Source organism: Botryllus schlosseri, chromosome 14 (assembly GCF_051294905.1).
Source record: "Botryllus schlosseri isolate E-star chromosome 14, Bs_hap1, whole genome shotgun sequence".
Lineage (NCBI taxonomy): Eukaryota > Metazoa > Chordata > Ascidiacea > Stolidobranchia > Styelidae > Botryllus > Botryllus schlosseri.
This window is the reverse complement of record NC_137249.1, coordinates 15,007,763-15,031,464: the sequence shown is the minus strand read 5'-3', so window position 1 is coordinate 15,031,464 and position 23,702 is coordinate 15,007,763. Positions and strand designations below refer to the sequence as shown.

At 39.8% G+C, this 23,702-nt stretch overlaps 1 protein-coding gene and 1 long non-coding RNA gene across 4 annotated transcripts; both read right to left on the bottom strand.

Annotated features, from left to right (window-relative positions):
* Nucleotides 1–404: 404 nt before the first annotated feature.
* On the bottom strand, nucleotides 405–22,736 carry LOC145455348 (peroxisomal targeting signal 1 receptor-like). Its single transcript, XM_080333314.1, has 14 exons — nucleotides 21,612–22,736; nucleotides 17,491–17,613; nucleotides 17,311–17,436; nucleotides 16,914–17,028; nucleotides 13,045–13,118; nucleotides 12,938–12,984; nucleotides 7,352–7,480; nucleotides 6,899–7,054; nucleotides 6,762–6,832; nucleotides 6,104–6,307; nucleotides 5,183–5,324; nucleotides 4,744–4,827; nucleotides 4,587–4,684; nucleotides 405–1,697 (listed from the first exon to the last, which is right to left on the bottom strand). Exons 1-14 carry the CDS (start codon nucleotides 21,733–21,735, stop codon nucleotides 1,466–1,468), a joined length of 1,725 nt encoding a protein of 574 aa, XP_080189440.1. The 5' UTR covers nucleotides 21,736–22,736; the 3' UTR covers nucleotides 405–1,465.
* On the bottom strand, nucleotides 10,316–12,897 carry LOC145455351 (uncharacterized). 3 transcript variants are annotated; one of them, XR_013920319.1, is made up of 4 exons: nucleotides 11,137–12,897; nucleotides 10,888–10,977; nucleotides 10,735–10,821; nucleotides 10,316–10,596 (listed from the first exon to the last, which is right to left on the bottom strand). It is a non-coding gene; the product is annotated as an uncharacterized LOC145455351 (long non-coding RNA). The 3 variants fall into 3 exon arrangements; XR_013920318.1 differs by having other exon boundaries at nucleotides 10,316–10,821; nucleotides 11,137–11,218; nucleotides 11,678–12,897; XR_013920317.1 differs by having other exon boundaries at nucleotides 10,316–10,821.
* Nucleotides 22,737–23,702: the final 966 nt, after the last annotated feature.

Here is a 23,702-nt window from a genome sequence, read left to right as displayed (position 1 = left end):
ACAGACGCAAGAGTTTGCCCACCCCTGGTATAAGGCATGGGAAACGGACTGAAAACCTAGACTTTTTGAAAGTCGGTCAATTCTGAACAACCCTAGTTTGCGGACATCAATCTTTTCCCGATTCATCGCAAGTCTGTTCAAGTTCATTACTCGCTCGACAAGCCAACAAGCATGGCCATCAAATGCAAAACACCCCCTAAATCCTAGATGCAAGCATGTGCTTCGAGAACATGTAGAAGTGATGATATTCAATTTTGCTAATTGACACGGCCGTTTGGGGTCTGTCATGGCGTTGTCGGTTGAATCGCGAAGCACTCGTATAGGCCTACACTTCGCACCACTGCTCGCAACAGACCTATATATTCTAGCCGTTCTAGGTAAATATAAAACTCGAAAATACACAATTCCACAATAACATTTCATTTCAAAGAAACATCGACAGCATAACACTTGATGAAGTCAACAAACACAGTGGACATTGGATTGATCTCATCAAAATTTGAAATTTGAAATTTCAACTTCAAAGATGGAAAATAATTTCCCCGAATATATCATCATTTTGGGATAAAGTTGAAGGACGAACCAACCAGACCATAACAAAACTTTACAGAACACAGTGGTATACGACATAATACAAATCTAACACCACATTTGCACAAGGCGACCAAGTAGTGGTAGCTGATATTTTCGACTACCGAGATTTAACGCTCCGTTTTGCTTCGTGAACAAAAATTGTCGTTGCGATACTTTCCCCCCACTGTGGGAGAGTGGGTGCCTTCAACGCTAATACGCAGTAGCTTATCATTCAATGCATGTAGCAGAATGGCAACAGCATTTCTGTACAGAAGTCATAGACTTCCAGTAACGTCTCAAATCGTGACGACATATCAATGTCCGTATATTTGATATTCCTTCATGGTCATACAAAATTAATCATTTGGACACTTCAAGTCACTCTTACTGTTATGGAGACTTAGCGAGTGGTGGGCTACCCGAGTACTAGACTTGGGATAGAAGCACACATGCACTCGATTCTGCCCAGCTCTAATTTGTGATAAGTACCCAAAGAGCAGTACTGATGGGAGCAAATAGAAACGGCTTCAAGCAAACATATATGTACTACTGTCAGAGGAGTCAAGTATAGTACCATCACCAGGTAACGCAAGCCTGGGATCTTAATGCCACTCATCTGTCCGTAGACATTACAGCATCATTGGTATATCCCAGAAAATTCAATGTAAAATAGCCCTGGTTATGGGCAATAGACCAATCAACCACACTACTCGAGTACTCATCCTAGACGAGCAGGCTTCCATTATCGGACAACTAATAGTAGTTGCTAATAATACGTCCAGCTACATCGATACAAGAAATTCATACTATGTCCAACTGAGTTTGCATTCGCACATGAAAATTCCATCGCAACAAAAAATGGTAACATTCTGTAAGAGTCCTTGCAAGAGCATCACTGACTTTTCGTGACCCATGACGGGTCCATAACAACAATTCGATACATCTCCTCGAAATCTAACCGTTCTGCGGCACTCTCCACCCGGGGGTCACCGACTTTAGGCCCCATCCTTCTCACACCCTCCCATATTGTAGAGTCGTGTATCGTTTCTCCAGTGGTCGCTTCAAAGAATTTTCCGACTTTACGTTGAAGACTCATGGCGGTCAGATGATGTACCATGGCCTGCCTGTAGGAAAGAAAGAAAAGAAATGCAATTAGGTTTGTGGTACAGCATGAGGAAATGGCATGAATCAGATAATTGATTTTCAAAACTGTAACGGACCGGCGGGCTCCAGGCTGTATCGACCTTCACGGTCGTTTTGATCATCCCTTTCGGATACCGAATACTGTGCATGCATAGTTTCTGTACCACCATCATTGCCGTCTGCTTTGTAAGTATTTTGGTTGGATGAAAATAAAGACTCTCTCTCTCTCTCATCAGTCCTATTTCCAACTTCCACTTAATTACAGCCATGAGTGCTGAGTGAATGTGAGAATTTATATAATATTTGATACTGGTGTAGCCATGTATGTTAGAGATACTTCCAAATTTATGTAACACTTCTGGTGTTGCTTACATCATAGTGTAAGACCTCCCGCTAATGTTTAGTTTTTTTTTTCGTTACAAAATTCAATCGTTCCTCCCAACAGTGACAATTTTCAAGACCGAAGAATACAAATGCAAGCTTTCAGCATAGAGAGGATACCGCCTTTCATGCACGATTCAGAGGAACTAGTGTACCGAGCTTTCATCCTATGACGTCATTGGTTTTAACCTCAACTTCTAAATACACACATCACCTCCATCAGCTCTACCGGTAAATCTGATCAGATGAATTCAGAATGGATAAAATATTATTAGCAATACATGCAGTGATGCAAGCTAGTACCGACAAGATGGCGTAATGGTGAAGAGTCTGGCTTGTTGATCGGTAGGTCGTGGGATCGATCCCCGGCCGGGTCAGACCAAAGACCTGATTAGTAAAACTGGTATCCATGACTTCCCCACTTGGCGCTCATGCATTAATGCAGGGCCGGCCAACCTTTTCAGCCAAAGGGCCACATTCGAATGACGAAATATTGCGCGGGCCACTTGAAATTTGAAGTTCATAGGTCAATATTATTGTCACTGGACTATATTGTGGGCCTGCCGTATATCGCTCGGCGAGAATGGGCTATTCGGCGCATTGACATATCGATATCGAAAGCTGCGACCAACATGCGTCAATCTTTCCGTGCCTATGTTTCATAGTCAACGATCTTACTGCGAGCGCAAACGCAAGGTCGCATATGTTGAACGACACTTTGTCCCGTAATCGCGAATATAGTTAGACTCAATCTGATACATCAGGCGTTCGTCCATTTTCACAAAAAGGACAACAATATTAAAAATAAGGAATCGAGTGACAACATGTTGCGCTAAGCTTGCAGAAAATTTTTACTTTTGATAAATCTATCGCAAATTATTCTGCTTTATTGTAGTGTACGAAGATATACCAATATATGTGACTGGCTGATGGATCTGTCAATGCGTCGGAACTGATATTTTTGTCATCACATCTCAAGTGTTGCGGCCAAACTAATCAAATTTTTGGTTGGCCTTGCAAGTTCACAATCTGTGCAATCCATTTTTGATATTAGAAATTTCGGAAATTACCTCGCGGGCCACTCAAAACCTTCTCGCGGGCCACATGTGGCCCGTGGGCCACGGGTTGGCCGGCCCTGCATTAATGGGATAGCATGGAGAGGTGGTGCAAGACTTAGAAAGCCATACAAGGCTATATCTGCACCTTCCTTGTCCAGCGGCATATGCACATCATGCGCTCATGGTATGCATATGCGCAGATCGTGTGTATGTGTATCATGAGTCGGTGTATATGCCTCAAAAACATCAAGGACAAAAATAAACTACGTCATAGTACCAATATTATTGACAAAATTTGTCCATTAATTGCTCCGGCTCGTTCGTGATTCGCACAATATATAACCATATTGTCCTATAAGGTGTGGACAAGGGTTGCATTTAAAACAAAAATCAATTTAAAAAAAAAGATTAAGCCATTACGTCACAAGTATCAATTGTGACGTTATAGTGGATTGACATTGATAATTGGAAATACAGGGTAAATTTAGCCGACTAATTGAGGGTTCCAACCATCCCATATCGATCGATATATGTCAGCAATATCGGTTGATAATTGTCCGTAGGCTCATACAACATGGTTTTTGGAAAGTATTTACACAATTCTGGCATAATTTTACAACTAATATAAAACAAGATGTTTTTTTTTAAAAAAGGCCCTTGTTTAAAACATGTTTGTTTCAAATGCAACATTGAAGTTGGTCTACGTCACACTTTCCATTTGGCTAAAGGCAATCTGACGGTAATTTGTGATCGGCTTGCAGAGTGCGAAATTTGATAAAACGGGTATCAATCGAAAGCCACCGCAGTACTGAATGCGAAAATATAATCTTTATTCTGCTCGTGTTCCTGGAACGCCCCAAAATCAGCCTCGAATGTTGCATTGTAACGGAGTTTGGTATTGCAACACAACCATGTCTTCTGGGTGCAGGTGAGGAGCAAAGCCAACCTCAAGCGTATTGGCCTTTATGGCGCAACCGATTGAGCCACTCTCACTCTCGTGCGCACTTGCTCCTGAGCCGCTCAGACGGTATGGTAGCGTCACAATACCAATCTCCGTTACAATGCAACATTCAATGCAACAATGCAACATAGAATGCAACATTCGAGGCCGATTCCAGAACCACAAGCAGAATAAAATATATATTTTGCCTTTAGCCAAAGGGAAAGTGTGACGTTAACAATTTCACTGAGCCGTGTGATTTGCTTGTGTCCACACCATATAGGACACTATGATATACCGCTTAGTAATAGACAAGGTGAGTGCAATTGTTTGCATAAAGGTTAGTGATGAAAAACCAATAGAAGACGCGGGAGTTAGGTCGATTGCCCTATAGGGGGACCAAGAGCAACGGCAAGTATCGAACCCCCAGGAGGCCAGTGGGAACAGTTTGGTCACCTCTGGTATAACTAGATAATTAATTGCCAACATACCGATAACATTTCAGATATGTACAAGACCACCCAAGATTGTACATTGCTTCTACGTAATTCGGGTGAAGTTCCAAAGCTTTCTTGAAAGCATGAGCCGCCTGAAAGCAAGTGACATCATAAAAATTTGGTTCAAAACATCATTACGAATCAAGTTCACCTGTGTCTCGTTTCGACAACAGGTATATGATTCGCCGAGTTTGTTCCACAAGACCGGATCCTCTTGATTTATCGAGAGAGCCATCTTAAAGAGATTGTGATCTGTTGGAAAACAATTAACCCGAAAAAACACAAAGCTGCCAAGAGGAAATATATCAGCTCTCATTAGGCAAATAATAGTCCACAGAATTAGGCTGATATGGCTGCGAGAAATGCTACAAGATTTGAAACACACTTCTTCATCGATATCCCATTTTTGATATTGTTCTAGAGACTTCCTCATCGAGTGTGCAATGTGCATATTCTTCCATTTTATCACTAGCATGATTTTAGGCCACGATTCTTATGCTAATAGGTAATTGATGAAATTTCCAATAAAATGAATCTGATGTTGATTCTGTACTATGCCATAACATAAATCAATTTCTATGTCTTCATACCTGGATGCAGTCGATTGCATTGTCGTGCTCACAGCCCAAGTTGTAGAGCATCCCTAGAGCGCTCAGCACATCCCGATCGGGATTTTCCTCATTCAATCGTAACGCTTGAACTAGAAGGCTTTCAGTTTCTTTGAACATGCGACTGCAATGAAAACGAGTCCTTTGTGATGTTTGAAAAGCAAGTTCCGCCAAGATAAGACCGGATTGGGAAATCCGTCACACTTTGTCTCGGCATCTTTTCAAACTGATTGTACTTGCAGTGTATTCAACATTGACAGTCAAGTTCTACGTGTATGGTATTACGAGATAGTTTTGCAATATTTCCGCCAGATTTCATTCTGGATAATATCGACAGTTTCAAGCAGAGAAGGTCAGTAATGAAGTACTTTTACTTTTTTGGAGTACTAGAGTAGGTTTTGCAGACTAGTTTTACCTAAGGAGTTTTCAGGTTTTTACATAAAAATACACCTAGAACACTTCGATTTTTTTCATATTTGCTACATGCTACTTCTACTTCTACTTGAGTACCAAGGATGACAACTTAGACCAGCTCTGGTTAAGTGGTTGGCATATTTTCTCACAAATGAGCAGTTTCTTGAGAATTGAAATCCCACAGAAATACTCTTGGCAAACATTCATACGAAATTAAATAGGTTCATCAACACAAGGAATCTGATCCAATTCTTGTAACCCTAATAAATGAATGCTTACCTTGAAAAATTTTCAGACCTTTTCTCGACTTGACCTGTTTGCTTCATATTATCTTAATTTAGTTGCTACATACAAGCAACAAGGTAATTGCCCCATTAGTGATATTGAACGCTTGAGAGTAGCTCTAACACTAATTATAATATAACTGCAGATTAACCCTAGTTGAGAACCACTGTCCTAATGCATAACCAGCTATTAGGTCGTTCTTACCAATTCGTATAATAATTCCCATGAGACGCGCTGCTAGATGCCAGTTCAATTCGAGTCTCGTTATCCGCCTTCAAATGCTTGTATTTCGGATGAACTTTTACCCAATTTACAAGAGCATCGCATGTGAAGTACTTGTCATGATTTTGCAGAACTGACGCCACTGCAAGCAGTGATTCCGTCAGGTTTGGGTCATACTTATAGCCCCTGCAAAATAAAGGTAATATATTACAATCGAACTATTCCCTAAAAACTATTAGCGAAGATTCACCGATTTACGCTAGCGAAAATTCTAACCAACCAGGCAATAACTATATGTATTGAAACTGTATAGCGAATACGTAACGCATGTTTCTACAATTTTACACATCATAAAAACATTGAGAAACACAGAAGACATGTTGCCTGCAATGAAACTCCGCAAAATTTGAAACAGTGGGCTTACAAGTTAACAGTTGAGAATATAAAGAAAGACGCATATCATGATAATATATTATATATATATATACAATGACAAGATGCAACCCACACAGAGACGCGAATATGCTGAGATTGATGTGGGAACCATTATACGATGAATAGTACAATCTAATATCAAGCATGTATTTTTTGTAGTAGATATGGCAATGTTGACTCAGAAAATACAAATTTCAAACCATACTTTCGAAGAGATTCGACAGCGTCCCAAATGTACAAGTTCTTGGCTTGCGCCATCCCTCGTTGCAGCCAAGCCTGTAGGATTAGATAGAGATTGTTGCTTTCAAATATCCCCGAGTCATAATGCAAGGCGTACTTTACCTTTGCGTTCTGGCGATTTTTGTTCAAAGCAGCTTCAAACATTAAGATAGCGTTTATGGTATCGCAAACTTTTAGATATTCCATTCCTTTTTCGAAGGCATCTTCCGGGTTCATGTCCAGATACGGATTATCCTTTTGGAAGCCATAAGGTAGACCCTGAAGTAAACAGGTAAAACTACAGCACTGGCCTTCTTAGAGCATGGCATATCAACTTGATAAAAGTATTACAAGTATTGCTCTTCCAATCCTATATTTGACTTGATGATTAGCAGAATTAACTATTGAAGCAACACAGTAGACCAAACTTAGCATCGACTTTTCTCCATTCACAAAGCGATATCTAATATTTTGTTATTTGTATTCTCTGATTCATTCTAGAAGGGAGAACAAAATATATTGTTTGATGACAAATATACACCCATCTAGACAGTGACGATGCGTAATTTTCCTTACTTCCTCAGAATCCTCATCTTGTGTGTTATAAGATTCGTCTTCTGATGATTCTACCGATTCTACATCTTCCATTGCGGATTCGGCGACAGATGAAGAGGGTTCATGTGATACGTTGACATGATCTTCAACCTGCCAAGGAAATTATGCAAACCATGCAATCACGTCACTCATACCAGATACTGATACAATGAGAGTAGTAATTCCTTCTAAAACACTCTGCATCTAACTTGTCAATTTCCAAAAATCAGTAAATAACCCGTTTGGTTGGCTAGAGGTTAGGTGAGAAATTATGTCATGTCAGGGGCCAGTCATTGGGCTATGGGTGGGGCTATGGTTTGTATTGTTAAGGATTAGGTTAGTGGTGAGGCTGGATCAGGGCAGGGCATAGCATGGGTTGGGCCATGAAGTTTCATTACCGTATATCATGCTTTAAAGGGGCACTGCGCTCTAAAAATGATGTGGTCTCAAATTGAAGGTAAAAACGAACAAAAATTTTTGGCCGCAGTCATTTCCTTCAGAACGCCACCGTAATGGAGCTGCAATTTATTGAAATTTCTACCGTATGTCATGCTTTAAGGGTGAGTAACCCGCTCATAGGTCAGATCTGTAATGCTCGTTAAAATTAGAAATTAGTGTATTGTTCTAATCAGAAAGGTGCCAATATTTTGTGCAGCATGCACTCTCTACTTGCGGAAGCCATCAATTGGATTGCCCCCAAGAGACTAATCGTACTTTTGGCAAATTGCATCCATCCAGGACCACATATTGTTATCGAGTACGAAATCTATTATTGAGTCAACCATAGATAGCTCATTAGTTAAAAGATCTGCTGCAGCATACGACTTGATTAGGCCAATTTATTATTCACAGATGGTTCTCATGTTCCCTTGAGGACGGGAATATGAGCATATATCACATTCTCCTGCCAATTTTAATAAGATTATGATGATGAGCTATTTTCGCAAGATTATCGACATATGCTATCAAGTCATCCTTAACACTAAGAAGCATTCTACGGTAGGCCTACTTCAATGCCTGGAAACAAGCTTGACAGAGAAAAAATCAGCCGTATGTTTTATAAACAATTTTCCAATGATGCCAATTCAGGAAAATGAGAACCTCAATGTGCTATATTTATCTTGTACCCAAACTCCTTCTGTTGGCATAGATTTGGTTATCGTATTTTGACCTATACTTTCCATGATTGGGTCTGCTCAACACCAGCTGGCAAAATGCCAAGTGCCAGATTCACTGGTAACCTTGAAAAGGACGGAGTTTCAAGTTGGGATGTTGACCCCCAAACTGGATACACCACTGCGAAGAAGGGTACGGAAAGTATAGATGTAAAAAATTACCAAAAAAAACTGGTGGCACGTGGTGGGGCTACAATACGATGTGACAGGAAGCAGTAAATTGATCTCATCGTATTCCTCACCAAGAAAATGTGAAAACAAAAGCTTCAATCCTATTTAGAGTGTAATTATACAGTGACACACCCCGGAAGACCTATTTGGTTCCAAGGCCAAAAATTTAAATCGATCAAAATAATTACAATTACCGGCTGTCTATTATTTTCTTTCGTTGAAGACACACACTGCGCATTGTACTATGTAATACATAAGGTGCAATGTGAGGTAATGAATAGGAGCTGGAAGACAACAAAAAACAAATGCCGATTCTGAATTCTGATTAAGGATGGATTGCACAGATACCGATTGAAAAGTAATCATCGATTGCCTTAATTGGCGACAATTTAATCAGCGAACAAGGTCACCTGGTGACTCTGTGGTGCAGATACGGATTCGCCCGTGAGTTATCTTATCGCGGATTACTGACGCAAATCAACGCAAATGACGTACGTTAGCAATCAGCTGTTTTCGGTCGGTGGCGGTATGAACTGGGACGTAATAGGGGAGAGATGCGATCTTCATAAATATGTATGTTTAGTTGATGTCAGTAAAGTTGTTGTGGTGTGACGTTTATTCGTGTGCATATAGGAGACCTAACTAAACTGTTGCCACTGGATAGTGCAAAGTTATGAACGCCAATCTTCCTCTTCTACTGTGCAAAACCCGCCAGAACAAACGTTTTGAGGTTATGAAAAGAGGTGTTGTGGGAATAGCGCACCAAAATCATCGTCTTATACCGGTATCGCTATGCCAAAAACTCTACTACAAATTTCGTATATTTCAGGACATTTATCTCAATTACTCAGGGATATCTAGAACTAGATATAACTCAGGGATATCTGTAACTGCATATCCCTGTCATTACTTTTTAAATGGAATTTCATTTTTCGTTTATTGGTGTATTAGTCATGATAGCCGCTTCACCAAGGTGAAGATTTACCAATTGATTTCATACAAAACGTCCATGTAGATTCTGTAGAACATACGTTTGCATCAGATTTTGATTTCTCCCTATCAATAATAATTGACTTTGTAAGAGTATAGAAGTAAATTTTAGCAATTGCAAGGATCTGTTGTGCAAAGCGACGATGTTAACATACAATAAGTTATATGCATACTATTGGGCTCAAGTGCTGTACAAATAGTTATGCATTTATGTTACAATTTTGCAATGCAAAGTTATCTGCTGTTACCCAGTTGAGTAATTTTGTTAGTTGACAGCCAAACCTCACTTCAGTTTATCAAGAATTTGGTCAACCATAAATTCAATACAACCTGTTTTATAGAGAGCTACATTAATATAGTGGAATATCGACTGAGAATAACAATGGATCCATACCTCAATGTTTTTGCTACCCTCCCGATGTTAGAGAGCCTATAGCAGATTTGTCAAAGACAGGGCAAATCCATTATACCCTGGACGTTCAGCGACACCGATAACGTGACAGCACAACCGAGCACGACTTCAGCGCAGAGAGATTGTCCAAAAAATCACTTCTCTTGAATATCTTCAGTATTTCATCTCGTGTTTGAACATCAATAACCACACATTCAATTCCTCGTCAATTATTTTTATTACGAGATCCAGTATGTTGTAGTCAGAATTGGACAACTAGAAAATCAGTATTTCAAAATTAAGACTATAATTATAATAATAGCTACACAGATTTGTTCAAATTAGCATATAATTATAGATACAGTAGTGATTTTAGTTGTACAAGTTTGGTTTTTGTGCTATACCGATTCGTTCTGTATTTTATTTTCTCAATTTTGCAGTTCTTTTGCCATTTCCAGTTTCTGCCTTTCAATTTCCAGTTTCTGGTTTTTGACATGCATCTGTAATTCAAAATACTTCATTCTGATATCATGCTGCTCCTTTGGCAAATTGGATGCCATTTCCTGGACGCTCATTTCTGAACACCACATTTTGATCCAACATTATAGTTAAAATATGATTTTTTTTCCTCAACGCACCTGGTATTTCCAAACTTTGAATTCCGGCTCTGTATTTCGAGACAATTGCTGTTGAGCTTTTTGTGTTCTCTGTTTCATCTTGTGTATCTGAATGTAGTAATGAATAAACTATGGGTTGCATTACCATCATTGTATGCTAATGCTAACACTTACCGGTCTGGTGTTCCATCGCGAAGTCTGTCAAGGGAACTGAAAGAAGCGTCACATCGCCATCAACAACGGAAACGGCAGCAGTTTCATTTGCTGCAGGAAAAGTATGGTTATAGCAACAGTTGCATTTACTCGCGCAAGTCGAATAGAGCAATGTTATTGTCAATCAAAACAACCAGCAATGAAGTATTCATATGGCTATGTTGGCACTAACATGATTCAAATTGATTTCAAATTAGTACCTCTACTTACCATCGCTGTTGTGACATGAAGAACCAGCCTGTGTTCACATCATCGTTGATGAAGGTGCAAACTGAATCTTGGCAATATCCATCTGAATAGAAATGCAATGCTTGGGCATTAAACAGTGAAATGTACGAACTAGGCCTACTAAACTTATAACTGCTAGCACATGTTTCGCTATGAATCTTATCTTTTCCAAATTTAGTTAGAAAGACATTAGATAAGTTTCTTTCAAATTAGTTTTCATGGTTTATCTTATCCTAGTGGATGACTAAAATCATGACTTGATTCGAGTCAGAATTATCTGTTTGGAATGGGATGAATTGATTTGACTCAAGTAACTTCTTCAATGTGACATATGAGAAATCCTGACTCAAAGTCAAATTTTCAATTCAAGAAGCAAGCCCAACAATAATATGGTCAACGATATGGCTCAGGCACCGGGACAGTAGCATAGCAAAGCCCAACTGTTTCATATTAAAATAGGATGCAAGTCCTTCTGCCGTTGGTTGTAACATATTAGAACAGTTGATGTCCTAAATGTACTCACCGTTGTTTGTGTAGCTATCCAATACGGTATCGTCATCATACGGATGTTTCAGACATTCAATTTGAGATGAGATAAGGTCTGAAAAATGATAATAAATATACCAGTGTTATGAAAAACAATTCCAGATTAATCAAGGAGCGGTTCACAGTCGAATATGCCAAGCAGTGTTCCCCATGTGTCATTTCGTATAGCTAATGTGCAGCAGACTCTGGATATAGTTACTTTGTTAGGAATTACAAAAAGAAAATGAATCCATGTTGTCCATGGTCATCAAAATTTGTCTATTCAGTTAAAACGAGCGTTAAAATGCGAATACGAAGCACGCTGAGAGTCACGATAAACACAGGTGGAAACAATACATCACTTACTGCGAATTTTAAAGAATTGCTTGCAATGTTACCTACCGAAAAACTTTTCCAAGAGGTCATCAACTGGAGGTGGCGGTGGGCAGCCGCCAGCTTTTGCTCGTTCGACGCGACGTGATGCGTGTATCTTTTTTGCTTTTCGTTTCATATTTCTCCATACATTCTGGATTTGGCCAGTTTTTCTTACTGATAACATCCCAGGCCAAATCTTTAGTTTTGTTGTTTTGCCATCTGTCTTTTTGTTTTCCACGGTTTCAACATATCATTCTTTTAATTCAATCACTCTGAACTTTTCTTGTCTGAAATTTTCCGTCCTCATATTTTGCTTACAAAGTATACTATCGAATTCTGTACAGTCTGTAAAAATGCCATACCGGTAATCATAGCGCGGTACTATCGGCTGCGGTAGGCCCACGCTTATAATATGCACCAACAGTTGTAGTAGTGTCAGAGTACAATATTTTCAGCTAATACCGCAACTGCACGTCAGAACATCCACTAACACCATCTCAATACGAAATACTAGTGCACCTATAGCCAGCCCTGACCGCAGTCGCCGCGAAGCACACAGCCGATCAACTTTCTAGACACCTCGATCGGCGGATAATATTTGGCCGATTAAAATTCACTGATTAGTGGCTAATCGTCATCTGTGCAGCGGAAGCCAGCCGATTACTGACGTTTAATTGGCGATTACGTATTAATCGACATCTGTGCGATCCACCCTAAATCTCGAAAATTGAAGTTTGTAGTTCATTTTAGTCATCTGATTTGTTACAGTCTAGTTAAGAATTTGGTGTCAAGTGTAACGTGGTAAGGATATAAAATACCCAGCACTGGAGACAAATATATTGTGATTACCTAATAAAAGATGGAGTAATATTGTAAAACTTACGTCATTCAATTGCCGAGTCCAAGCATCATTCTTCTCTGATGCAAGGTCTGAAAAGTTATTTTGAATGAATGAACAACAGAGGAAATGGGCTGCTAGTTTGTACATACCAGCTGTTGAAGATGTTTGACCCTCCATCTCAGAAGTGTTAGTGTCGAGATCTTCAACTTGATAATCTTTTGACCTAAGTAGTATAGTATATTGGTTATTCAAATTGCATACAAGTCCAAATAAATTATCATTACTTTAGTAACAAATATGAATATGTCACTGAACTCAGATTAACTAATATATGCATATGATTACCCAAATATGTATTAATGCAGGTGTACTTAAGCATCTCTTCATTCAACATCCAGGGTAGCAATTTGTGACTAAAATGGCTGAATACGAATAATACACAGTTTTACAGCAATGGCTCAAAATGTCGCAACGTTTATGGAAAATAGAACAGCGGCATGAAACAACATAGGGTAATACAATGCATTAGGTCATTCATTGTGCTAAATGATGATATTTAATGAACAATAAATCTTGGAGTAATTGGACATTGAGTGTCATCACATCACATGTACAGTGTACACACACACACATGGGGGAGATAGCGTAGTGGTGAGCGTCGGCGGCACCTACGCAGGCAGCCTGGGATCGATTCCCGCCCCCGGAGGTTATTCCGGGCTCCTCGTTCACCGTGTTGCTGTCCTTACGGCGACAAAAAACGCCCAGAAAAAAGACCCCGATAAAGAAAGTAAAAGAGCAAGAAATAGCTTATAAAAAGGACAGACGAAGAAAGAATAACATCGAAAAATACTGTGACATCGGGCACTAGGTGGAGGTTGATGCCAGTTGAAGAGAGCCCAACTGGTTGATCGTTCGGCATCCCCATATCCCTATCTGTTCATTACATTGCATTGTGTGTCTTGTATATTGCATTATACATTGTGTGTGTGTGTGTCTTGGCCAAATGAAAATATAATCTGATCATTATTGATTATGCTCATGGAGCAGTCGCAATAGGTTACGTCATGAAAAACAAAAAACAAAACTATTTCTTGTGAAGAGTGAAAACTGAACAGCAGTGCAGTATTTGTGGTTGAAAAAAACATATTTCAACTTCTCTATTATTTCTAATTTGTATCATGTCATAAGCGATACTCGAAAACTTGACTCTACACTACATTATTGGTTCTCAACCTTTTTGACCTTGCAGACTGTTTAAACTTCAAAACAAATGTTGCGGACAGACGGTTTGCTGCGAATAAAAGATTTGGTACTTTGAACTGCTATGGAATCTATTGAAATTGTAACAAGGCTTGGTAATTATTAGGACGATTTTTTTGACAAGGCAATATCAGTCGAAATTTTGTCAAAATTGTAGCGCTAGGTCATAAATTTGTCAAAATTGTTTACAAAGTCAAATGTTTTTTGCCACCGGCATTTCGTTTGTATCGTAAATGTCTGCACTGTAGGTAAACTTATCATTTGACATTTTACAGCTTGTAGCCTACTTTATAGGCCTACCGCTGTAGACGGCCAATTATCTGCTCATTGTGAATCATAAACGGCCAAATGAAACAAATAGACTGACAATGGTGTTATGCTGAACGTACCACAATATCCTAACTGAAGCAACACGGTGTGTCACCAGCAGTGCACGCACAACTTCAGTGTTACCAGTCAACAACTGCTGCTGTTGAACGTTCTTTCTCCATTCTTGGCAAGCTACTTAGTTAGGACAGACACTTTCTACCCGAGAATGAAGGTAAGTATCTATGCTGTACGTTGTACTACAATAGGGTTGCCATACGTCCGCAATTTCACTGAAAAAACTGTGTCTGGGAGGAAATTCTAAAATATGCTTAAATGTCCGGAATTATGAAGGCTTGAAGTAGGCTCAAAAGTTTTTTGTAAATCAACAGAAACAATATTATTTTCAAGCAGATTTATACTATTCGAAATGTATTTCGCGATGCGGGCAATTTAGTGCAACGTGTCTTGAGAGTCACATGGGCACCACCCTCGCAAAAAAATGTAATCAAAAATAAATATAAATAACCATCATTTACTGAAATAAGTCTAATTGTAACCTCAATTATAAGCTAACGGTATACTCCTAGAGTTGGTTAAGGCCGATTGGATGCTTCAGTCACAGACAGTGGACCTTCCAAATCTTGGGGCCGTTTACCTTTATCTGGGGATGGCGATGATGATGGACATAATCAGCTTCCTAGGCTGTGAGTGAGTTTGGGATAAATAGTACAATTCCAACATTATGTGGTAAAACAACTAATTTACATACATGAAGTCAAAGTTTGGTCAAAATTTTTGTCAAAAAATGACCAAATTTTGATTTTTTAGGTAAAAATCTTCCCTTTTTAGGTCAAAAAAACCCCAGCAAACCGTAAATCACGCGAAGCGCACGAAGTTTCAACAGGGTTGTGATATATTTATCCTAAAAAGTTCTGACAGCTGTTTTAAAATAACCTTTGCATATTTTGGGAGTACATAGATCTCTCCTCACTTGGCCGGCGGTTGCACAACGGTGACCATCTCTGCATGTCTGATTATAGATTCTTTCAAGCACATGCGTACATTGATGATTTTCAAAACTGAGGAGAGGACGCGAGGCTTCCCTGCCTCACTTCTATTTTGATAGACCAAGTAGCATTTGAATACAAAGCAAACTAGAAATCTTGGATCTACATATTTTTTCAATTCATGAATTTTAAATTTTAAAACCACTCGAGATGTTCCCAAGTACCTCTAGTGCAGGGGTGTCAAACTCAACTCACGTGGCAGGTCAGATTCAAACCGTCAAGTCACTCGCGGGCCGCACAAGTCAATTGATTTCATGGTGTTGGATCGAAATCCATGGACTTGGACTTCACTTGAATACTTTCATTATATAACGGATCATAGGCGTTTTATTCTAGCAACACCGTTAGTCGCAAAAACGAAATTGGCAAATACAATGATTTGCCTGTTGAATACAGCCACTAAAACAGTGGCTCTAACGGCGATATAAGTTGGCATACTTCAATGCTCCCTTTGTTTTAGTCGTAGCCGTTAGCCTTTGCGCGGGCGTTGTGATGAACAGGCTACAAGAAATGCGGAATGTGGAATTTGGTTCATTGGGCTATTATGAAATCGTGATACGGGTTGCTCTGGAGACCGGGAACTATTGAGTCAGAAGGCATACAAAACTGTGATCACGGATATTTAGAGCATATTTTCGGGTAACTATATGTTCGTGTAGTGGTGCACGTACCACTGTTTTAAGCATATTCGTGTAACACTTGCACCATTGTTGGCATACTTCAATGCTCCCTTTGTTTTAGTCGTAGCCGTTAGCCTTTGCGTGGGCGTTGTGATGAACAGGCTACAAGAAATGCGGAACGTGGAATTTGGTTCATTGGGCTATTATGAAATCGTGATACGGTTGCTCTGGAGACCGGGAACTAATGAGTCAGAAGGCATACAACACTGTGATCACGGATATTTAGAGCATATTTTCAGGTAACTATATGTTCGTGTAGTGGTGCACGTACCACTGTTTTAAGCATATTCGTGTAACACTTGCACCATTGTAAATTACGCCTAAATTGGACCATGTACTCTCTATTACGACACCATGCAGAAAAATGTCCCCCCTTCTAAATTATTTTAAAGTTAGATGATATATTTGTCAAATTCATTGACAAGTGTCCACCTTCTTGGTTTTGTAATATAGATACAGAATTCCAATATATTGGGTGGACCGGCAGAAAACGTGCCATGGACCCGTGTTTGAGAACCACTGCTATAAATGGAATCAGGCAAACCTAAAATTCTGCAAAGCCTTAATGATAGATTTGCAGGAATTTCCTTGATGCCTGGAATGAGGCTCAAAGTGAATGGTAATAAATATCAACTTCAAGTTGGATAAAAGAACATTGGAACACATCAACTTAGAAACAACATAGCATTATCAGTTTCTTACCACTCTTCTGAGATAGGGTGGTGAACCGCGCGAATATTAGGCCCAGCGAGTAGTGCTGATGGAGCCGGTGGTCTGAATATGGGAGGCCAAACCATGCCAGATGTCTGCTTCACATCTAAACAAGAAACAATTCGTACCTCACAACACTGAGAAACTGATCCGTTTTGGCTAAATCCTGTAAATATAAGTTTGACTGATTTCAGAAATGTCTGCTAGAGTCGAAACAGGTGTATTGATCTGAGCGATACAGGTAAGTCTCATTAAGCTATTAATTAGAAGAGTAAAGCTACAAGGATGAAGAGGCAATCACAGCAAAGAAGGGCAGAATCATACTACATTGCTAATCATGTGCGTGTTAACCTAGAGAAACCATACCATTAGAGAACAATCATAGTACCTTGCATCAAAAAGCTTCCAGATGGGTTACCGGCATCATGTTTCTGAGAATTAATTTCATATGAGGTTTGTTGAAAATCTTTGTAGTCGTTCTTCCATTGCTTTGGGGCAGTTGCAAATTTTGGATCTTCAAAAACAGAATAATTGAATAGCTGGAGACATTGTAGAAATGCCTTCCAACCTTGAGATTCGTGCTTCCTTTCTTCTAGCTGCTTGGCTTGATGTAATAGTTCTCCCATGTGGAAGGTATGAGGGAAGCCAGCAGCTGAACCATTATGTCTCGCATCACCCGCACCATGATTATCTGAAATATTGCAATGCACCACTCGAGAAGTTCCATCTCATATTTATAGTAAGATCATGTTTGGAGCAGCTCGTGTAAGGCGATATGCCTAAAACTGGAAAAAGAACCATTTTGGGAGACAAGCAACTTCCCCAGATCACTGCAGCCATTCAGCACTTAGACTAAGCAAATGTTTTAGGACTTCTTTGACTACTTTCACAGTGTTTGAAAAGGTTGTACGGTAATTATCCTAAGTTTACATTGAATTTTGTGAATTTGTTCATGGATAGGTTTGAATTGTATTGATGATTGAAATTGTCACAACAGTTATATATCAAAGGGCAACAACCGCATATAGCAGGGTGGGGCAAACTGCGGCTTGCGAGCCACATGCGGCTCTTTCAGCCTTTGATAGCGGCTCTTTAAAAAGATTGCACATGCGTTGCACCATTTTGCTGGAGAGGATTATAAATATGTGTATTTTATGGCGTGTTAACAAGATCCGTATTATTTTAGTGTTGTTTCTTTCCTTATACTTTAGGCAAGACTTGTAAAATTCAAGGGATGTTGGTACTACAGGGTTAGAAATTTGCAATTGAACTCTCAAATAGAGTTCACATCAACGTTTCACCCGCAACAATGGATGCCTGGTCATCAATCAATGACAAATCATTGTGCTCAACAATGAACTTGATAATTAAGTACGCCAGCGCAGGTCACATTCATTTCCGTGCTACCAATATGGCTCTTCAATTTGTATTGTTAAGGCTAGCAATAACTGCAGGGTTTGGCCAAGAAAATGTCGTCGCGATTACCGAGCTGAAATCTTCCTTAAATTCTCATCAGCACTTGAAGAATTGCTCCGCACTGCTTAGACGTCATATAAGCCTGATTTCCAACACTTTGCAGCCAATTGGGAGACGTACCGTATCACTATGGAGGATGTAGTAGATACTACAGTCTCTATAGCAGGGGTGGGCAAACTACGGCCCGCGGGCCGCATGCGGCCCTCGACACCTTTCTGTGCGGCCCGCGAGAGTTTAATAAAATCATCAAAAATATTGATAAAATGCGTACCAAAAATCGAATTAATGCAGGGACTTGATTAACCTTTTTCTTAGTATATTTCACCATAATAATCTAAGACAGTGGTTGTCAAACGGAGGGGAACACCCTCCTTGGGGGTCGTGAAAGCATCTGACGGGGGCGCGAAGCTGAGCTCAACTGAATTTTTTTCGCGCTCCGCGCGATTTACATAGGATTCTAGGGTACGTACTTCCTATATTACTTTTATGTTCAATTTCTGGCGCGACAGCCCGATCTCAAGGCCCACGCAGTTTAAAAGGTTTCAACTGGTAAACATCACAGAAATCCTAAACGACATTGACATAATTCGGATCACGAACGTGATTTCAGATTGGCCAGTTCAGTTTTAAATATTTTAGGGGTGTGCTTATAATAACGATTCGCGCGTGTCTTAGATAGATTCGTTCTCTGTATGCGTACAATTAGGGTATTTATATTTTGTCTACACATAGTAGAAGCGTGTTTGAAGCTAGCATGGGTATGATGCTGTCAGCATTGTGTGCCCTGGAACTGTACCAAAAGTGGAATTGCTAAATCTATGAACAGATCACTGCTCGCAGATTCAAATTTCAATCCTGTTCTAAGAATCGGGACAACCGACAAATTGGTTATTGAGGTCGACCAGCCTATGCAATCTCGCCACTGTTTCTCACGCTTGTCCGATATCATCAAAGTAATGTTTGGTTTGCATTGAATAAGCATAGGCTATATATTATCTCCATGTCATCACTATATGATATAATCAAATACCAATACTGCGTTTTGGTGTAGAGTCCCAATTTTATATAGTGAGGCCCGCGAATGGATTCAGATGTCGAATGCGGCCCGCGAGCAGGGCAGATGAAGACATGCAATTTTCTCATAGAACAATTTGCAGATGAACAGATTCCTTTAACTATGTTGTTCCTCTCATAATGTCATTCTATAGTCCTACCATATTAACAAGGCAAACAGATTTGAGGTTGGGCAGAGAAATGCCAAAAACTGTATTTTCATAGTCTGTGTAAGTTATGTGAATTCCTGTTTGTGAGGGCATACCTATCATAGTACTTCATATTATGAAACAATATTACTGAAGCTAGAGTGCAATATTAGCAGTGTAATAATGTATTTACCTCTGAAAAGTAATAGACATAATTATTTTTTTTCAAGTTTATACAATCATTGAGGTGTGGGGGTAAGATGAGACAAATCCATGGGGGTAAGTTGAGACATAAGTAACGGAGGGCTTTTCCATTGAAATCCTCACAATATTCAAAATTTACTGTCCAAGGCACATATAATAGATTATAATTAGTTATTAGTTATCTAGTAGTGGACCAGATGTGACATTACAAGACAAAATCATAACAAAACTCTTATTGTTGCTGGATCCCATGGATAATTGGTTTTCAATGTCATTTAACTTCGTATATGATGAACAAATTCTCTTCAAGTGAATTATTTCATGATTATTATATTTTATTCACGATGTTGCTAGTTGATTCATTATTTGGGATGAATTGGTGGTGTCTCAGTGTGTCTCATCGTACCCTCAGCTGGGGGTAAGTTGAGACACTTGAGCAAGGATTTTTGAGGGCCAAAATATACATTAGTATGTTGTTCAATATAACTCAAGACATAGCCATGAATAGTACAGATCACAGGCTTTCCATTGGTACCAAAATTAGCCCTCAGAAGGCATTACTCTTCGAGTGGCGTTGAAATATCAGAAAAGTGTCTCATCTTGGCCTCCTCTCCCTATGTCAAAGTCGAAAATAGCCAAAACAAAAGGCTTGCGATCAAAGAAAAGGGGATTATATATATATAAATATTCTATTTACAATTTATAACCCCTACATATCATAATTAATGATATTTTATGGTTATCCTCATCCACCTATTTTTCAAAATTTTGGATGAAAGTTGGTTATGGTAATTTGATGCTTAAAAACAAAATAACGTTTAAATCTGAGAATAGCGAACTGTGGATTTGCCGATTTGATTTTACTTCAAAACACGCAAACCGACAACAACGGCTAAACAATTATCAATAAATTCCGCTTCTTCGAGTGTTTTGAAATTTCACTCGGTGATAAAACCTCAACTCCTGAAGGTTATTTCTTGGTAGGCATCATTTACAGTGGACTTCAAAACCCTCACTAAACTATGCCTATCATTTGGACGTTTGGTTTCAAGTTCGGCACGGGCCACAATGACATGAAAAAGGGGAAAGTTTGCGAGTTGCAACAAATCAGCATTATCGGGCTGAATATTGCTGATTTCTTTGGGGTAGGCAATAGGGCCTCTACCTACACCCACATTGCCAGAGTTGCGATGTCATCTGATATAACTTCATCATTATCAAACTGTGACAACACATGATCACAAAGAACTTTCGCTCACAAAGATTGTTGAATATAATCGTGAATGTTGATCATGTGTTAATTGATCAGAGGGAAGCAGACGTGGCGGCGGCTGTATGACAATGCTGTTCTCAAATCCGCATTGTTTTCGTCATTATCGGCGAGAAATGGCTTTGAAATGACATTGCTGTCGTTGAAATACATTCATTAAATACAATTTATTCCTTGTATATGTGGATAAAAGGACGAATACTGTATCGATTCAGCAACCCGGCCCGCCAAGTACCTAATTTTCCTATATCTGGCCCCCCGACCGGAGAAGTTGCCCGACCCTGACCTACACCCACATTGTCAGCGTTGCGATGTCATCTGATATAACTGCATCACTATCAAACTGTGACAGCACATGATCACCAAGAACTTTCTCCCACAAAAATTGTTGAATATAAATCGTGAATGTTCATCATGGTCATGGATACGCCTATACATTTAGTTTACCAGGAATACATCAGCGGATAGCAAAATCCAAAGGCAGTCTAACAAACGGAGGTATGGCAAGCATGATGCAAAAACAATCGAGTAACAAACCATTATTCCTTCTCATAACTCCGGCTGGACCAAATGCCATATTTTGATTGACATGCTGGGTGGCTTTCACAAGAGGATTACTGCCTCCACAAGCACCAGATACAAGATCCTTCATGGTCGACATAGTTAACTAAACGAATGAGTAGAAACCTGAAGATCTACCACTAAGGAATTTTTCGAGTTGAAAGAGACTCAGCCATAGAAATGAATGCTCACAGACCCCTACCCGACGTGAAGCTATAATAGTTAAATATGACTATGATGTCAGTGGGTTACACTCAGTGATTCTAATACCAACACTCCCTATATACTTGTCTGCCTATTTCTCACGCAAGCTAGAGCTTTCTGAGCAAATCCCAATGTGACATCAAACAAATTTGTGTGACACAAGTTGGACACACTGCACGAAAGATTCCTATAGGCTATAGCACTGAACAATGAACATGTATGCTCACGAGATACACAAGTCAAATCGACACACAACACAACTTTTCACTGACTGATGGAACTACCATGCATACCTGGTGACAGTACTAGTAAAGCTAAATATATACTCAGCGATACTTAACCATTCGCACGAGCGTGATATTCATCGATCTATATACGATCCAATTGGCAACAGCACTGTGAACAGTTATGCTTCACGGATTACCACTAACAAGTACATTCAATCGCTGTTGCCAATGATTATTATCAATCAATCGATCAGTCTCTGAGGTTTGATCTACCACAGCCTCCGATCGACATAAATAGGTATTTTAACTTCCGCGAACGCAGCTGCATGGGCATAGTTGTAAACCGACGGTGCGGTCGTGCTGTTACCGTATCATACTCGTTTCGAACGTTACCGCTGTCAATCGAGGCAATAAATGGCCCTAGGAACTGCTCTTATAATATATACTGCACACAGGATTTTGGTCGGCGCGACTATACCGTTCACAAATCCACGTACAGACGCCAGTAAGATCGCATTCGTTCATGAACGTTATGTTGCCCTGTCCATCTTATGTACCCTACCCATCGCAATAATGCGCTGATGGACATTTATTCGACAAATCCAAATCACTACAGACGCTCGCGAGCATATAGAGTAAAAAAGCAGGGATATCCTTGTAAAAAAGGTACACAATACACACTGCCCCGCGATCCGTGTACACAGTGTACACTATACACCTCTCCAAAAAAGAATTCCAAGAGCCTTCGATAATCGTTCTGCTCCGTTAGGCCAGCCAGATCGTCAGATTGCTGGCGTGTAGCCCACCTGATATTATTTGAAAACCATGGACCGTACCATTCGACGAGCCATAAATGTAACCATTGTGGTAGGTGTTAGAAAACACGGACTACGTGGCCGAGGTGGTCAAAGTAGTCAAGAAAGCTACTCAAGTAGAAGTAGTGACGAAAAAATCTAGCCATGTACGAGTAGAAGTACTTCTTCCATAAGCAACCTAAAACTACTTGAAGTAGACGTATAATTGACTGACTTTAGATATACTCAAGTAAGTAAGTAGTCATGAAAACGATCGCAATTCGTTCGTATGGATTGTCAAACGCTGCAAATTGAGCTATGCGAAAGGTGCAGAGCCTGATTCACATTGATGCATACCATGATATGAGTTGAGTAGATCCAATATTCAACAGCATAAGCAGTAGGGGTCTCATCTTTTCCGTAGCCACTTACCGGCCGCAGATTTTTCAGAAGTAATACCGAAACATGGGTTCCTCAAACGTTCTAGATCAGTGGTTCCCAACCTTTTTCGACTAATCGCCCCCTTTAGAAACTCTATACCGATCATCGCCCCCCAAATATTGGGAACCGAAAAATGGGTAGACAAACTGGGATCACCGGCGAGTTGACTAATAACAAAAAGGTCAACTTTTCGGCTCGACCTCGAAATTAAACTTTTACTGCAAAATTTTCGTGAAAGTCAGTTCTCCAACTGGACTCCAATCAGGACCGTAGCAGCACTTCGTCAGCCCCCCTCCTCCCGCCCCCAAACGTTGGTCTTGGGTCCCATATTGTTATAAACCAAACCCCAGAACCCCTTCAGCCGGTAGGCTTTTTGTCGCTACTTAATTTAGGGTGGAGTG

Bases quoted from the DNA above. Each gene is read 5' to 3' on its own strand.
- LOC145455348 (XM_080333314.1), bottom strand. From the start codon at position 21,735: ATGTCGACCATGAAGGATCTTGTATCTGGTGCTTGTGGAGGCAGTAAT. The intron at 13,119-16,913 runs GTAAGAAACTGA...TATACTACTTAG, and splicing joins CACCCTATCTCAGAAGAGTG to GTCAAAAGATTATCAAGTTG. The intron at 1,698-4,586 runs GTATGTTGGCAA...TCTTTCCTACAG, and splicing joins ACATATCTGAAATGTTATCG to GCAGGCCATGGTACATCATC.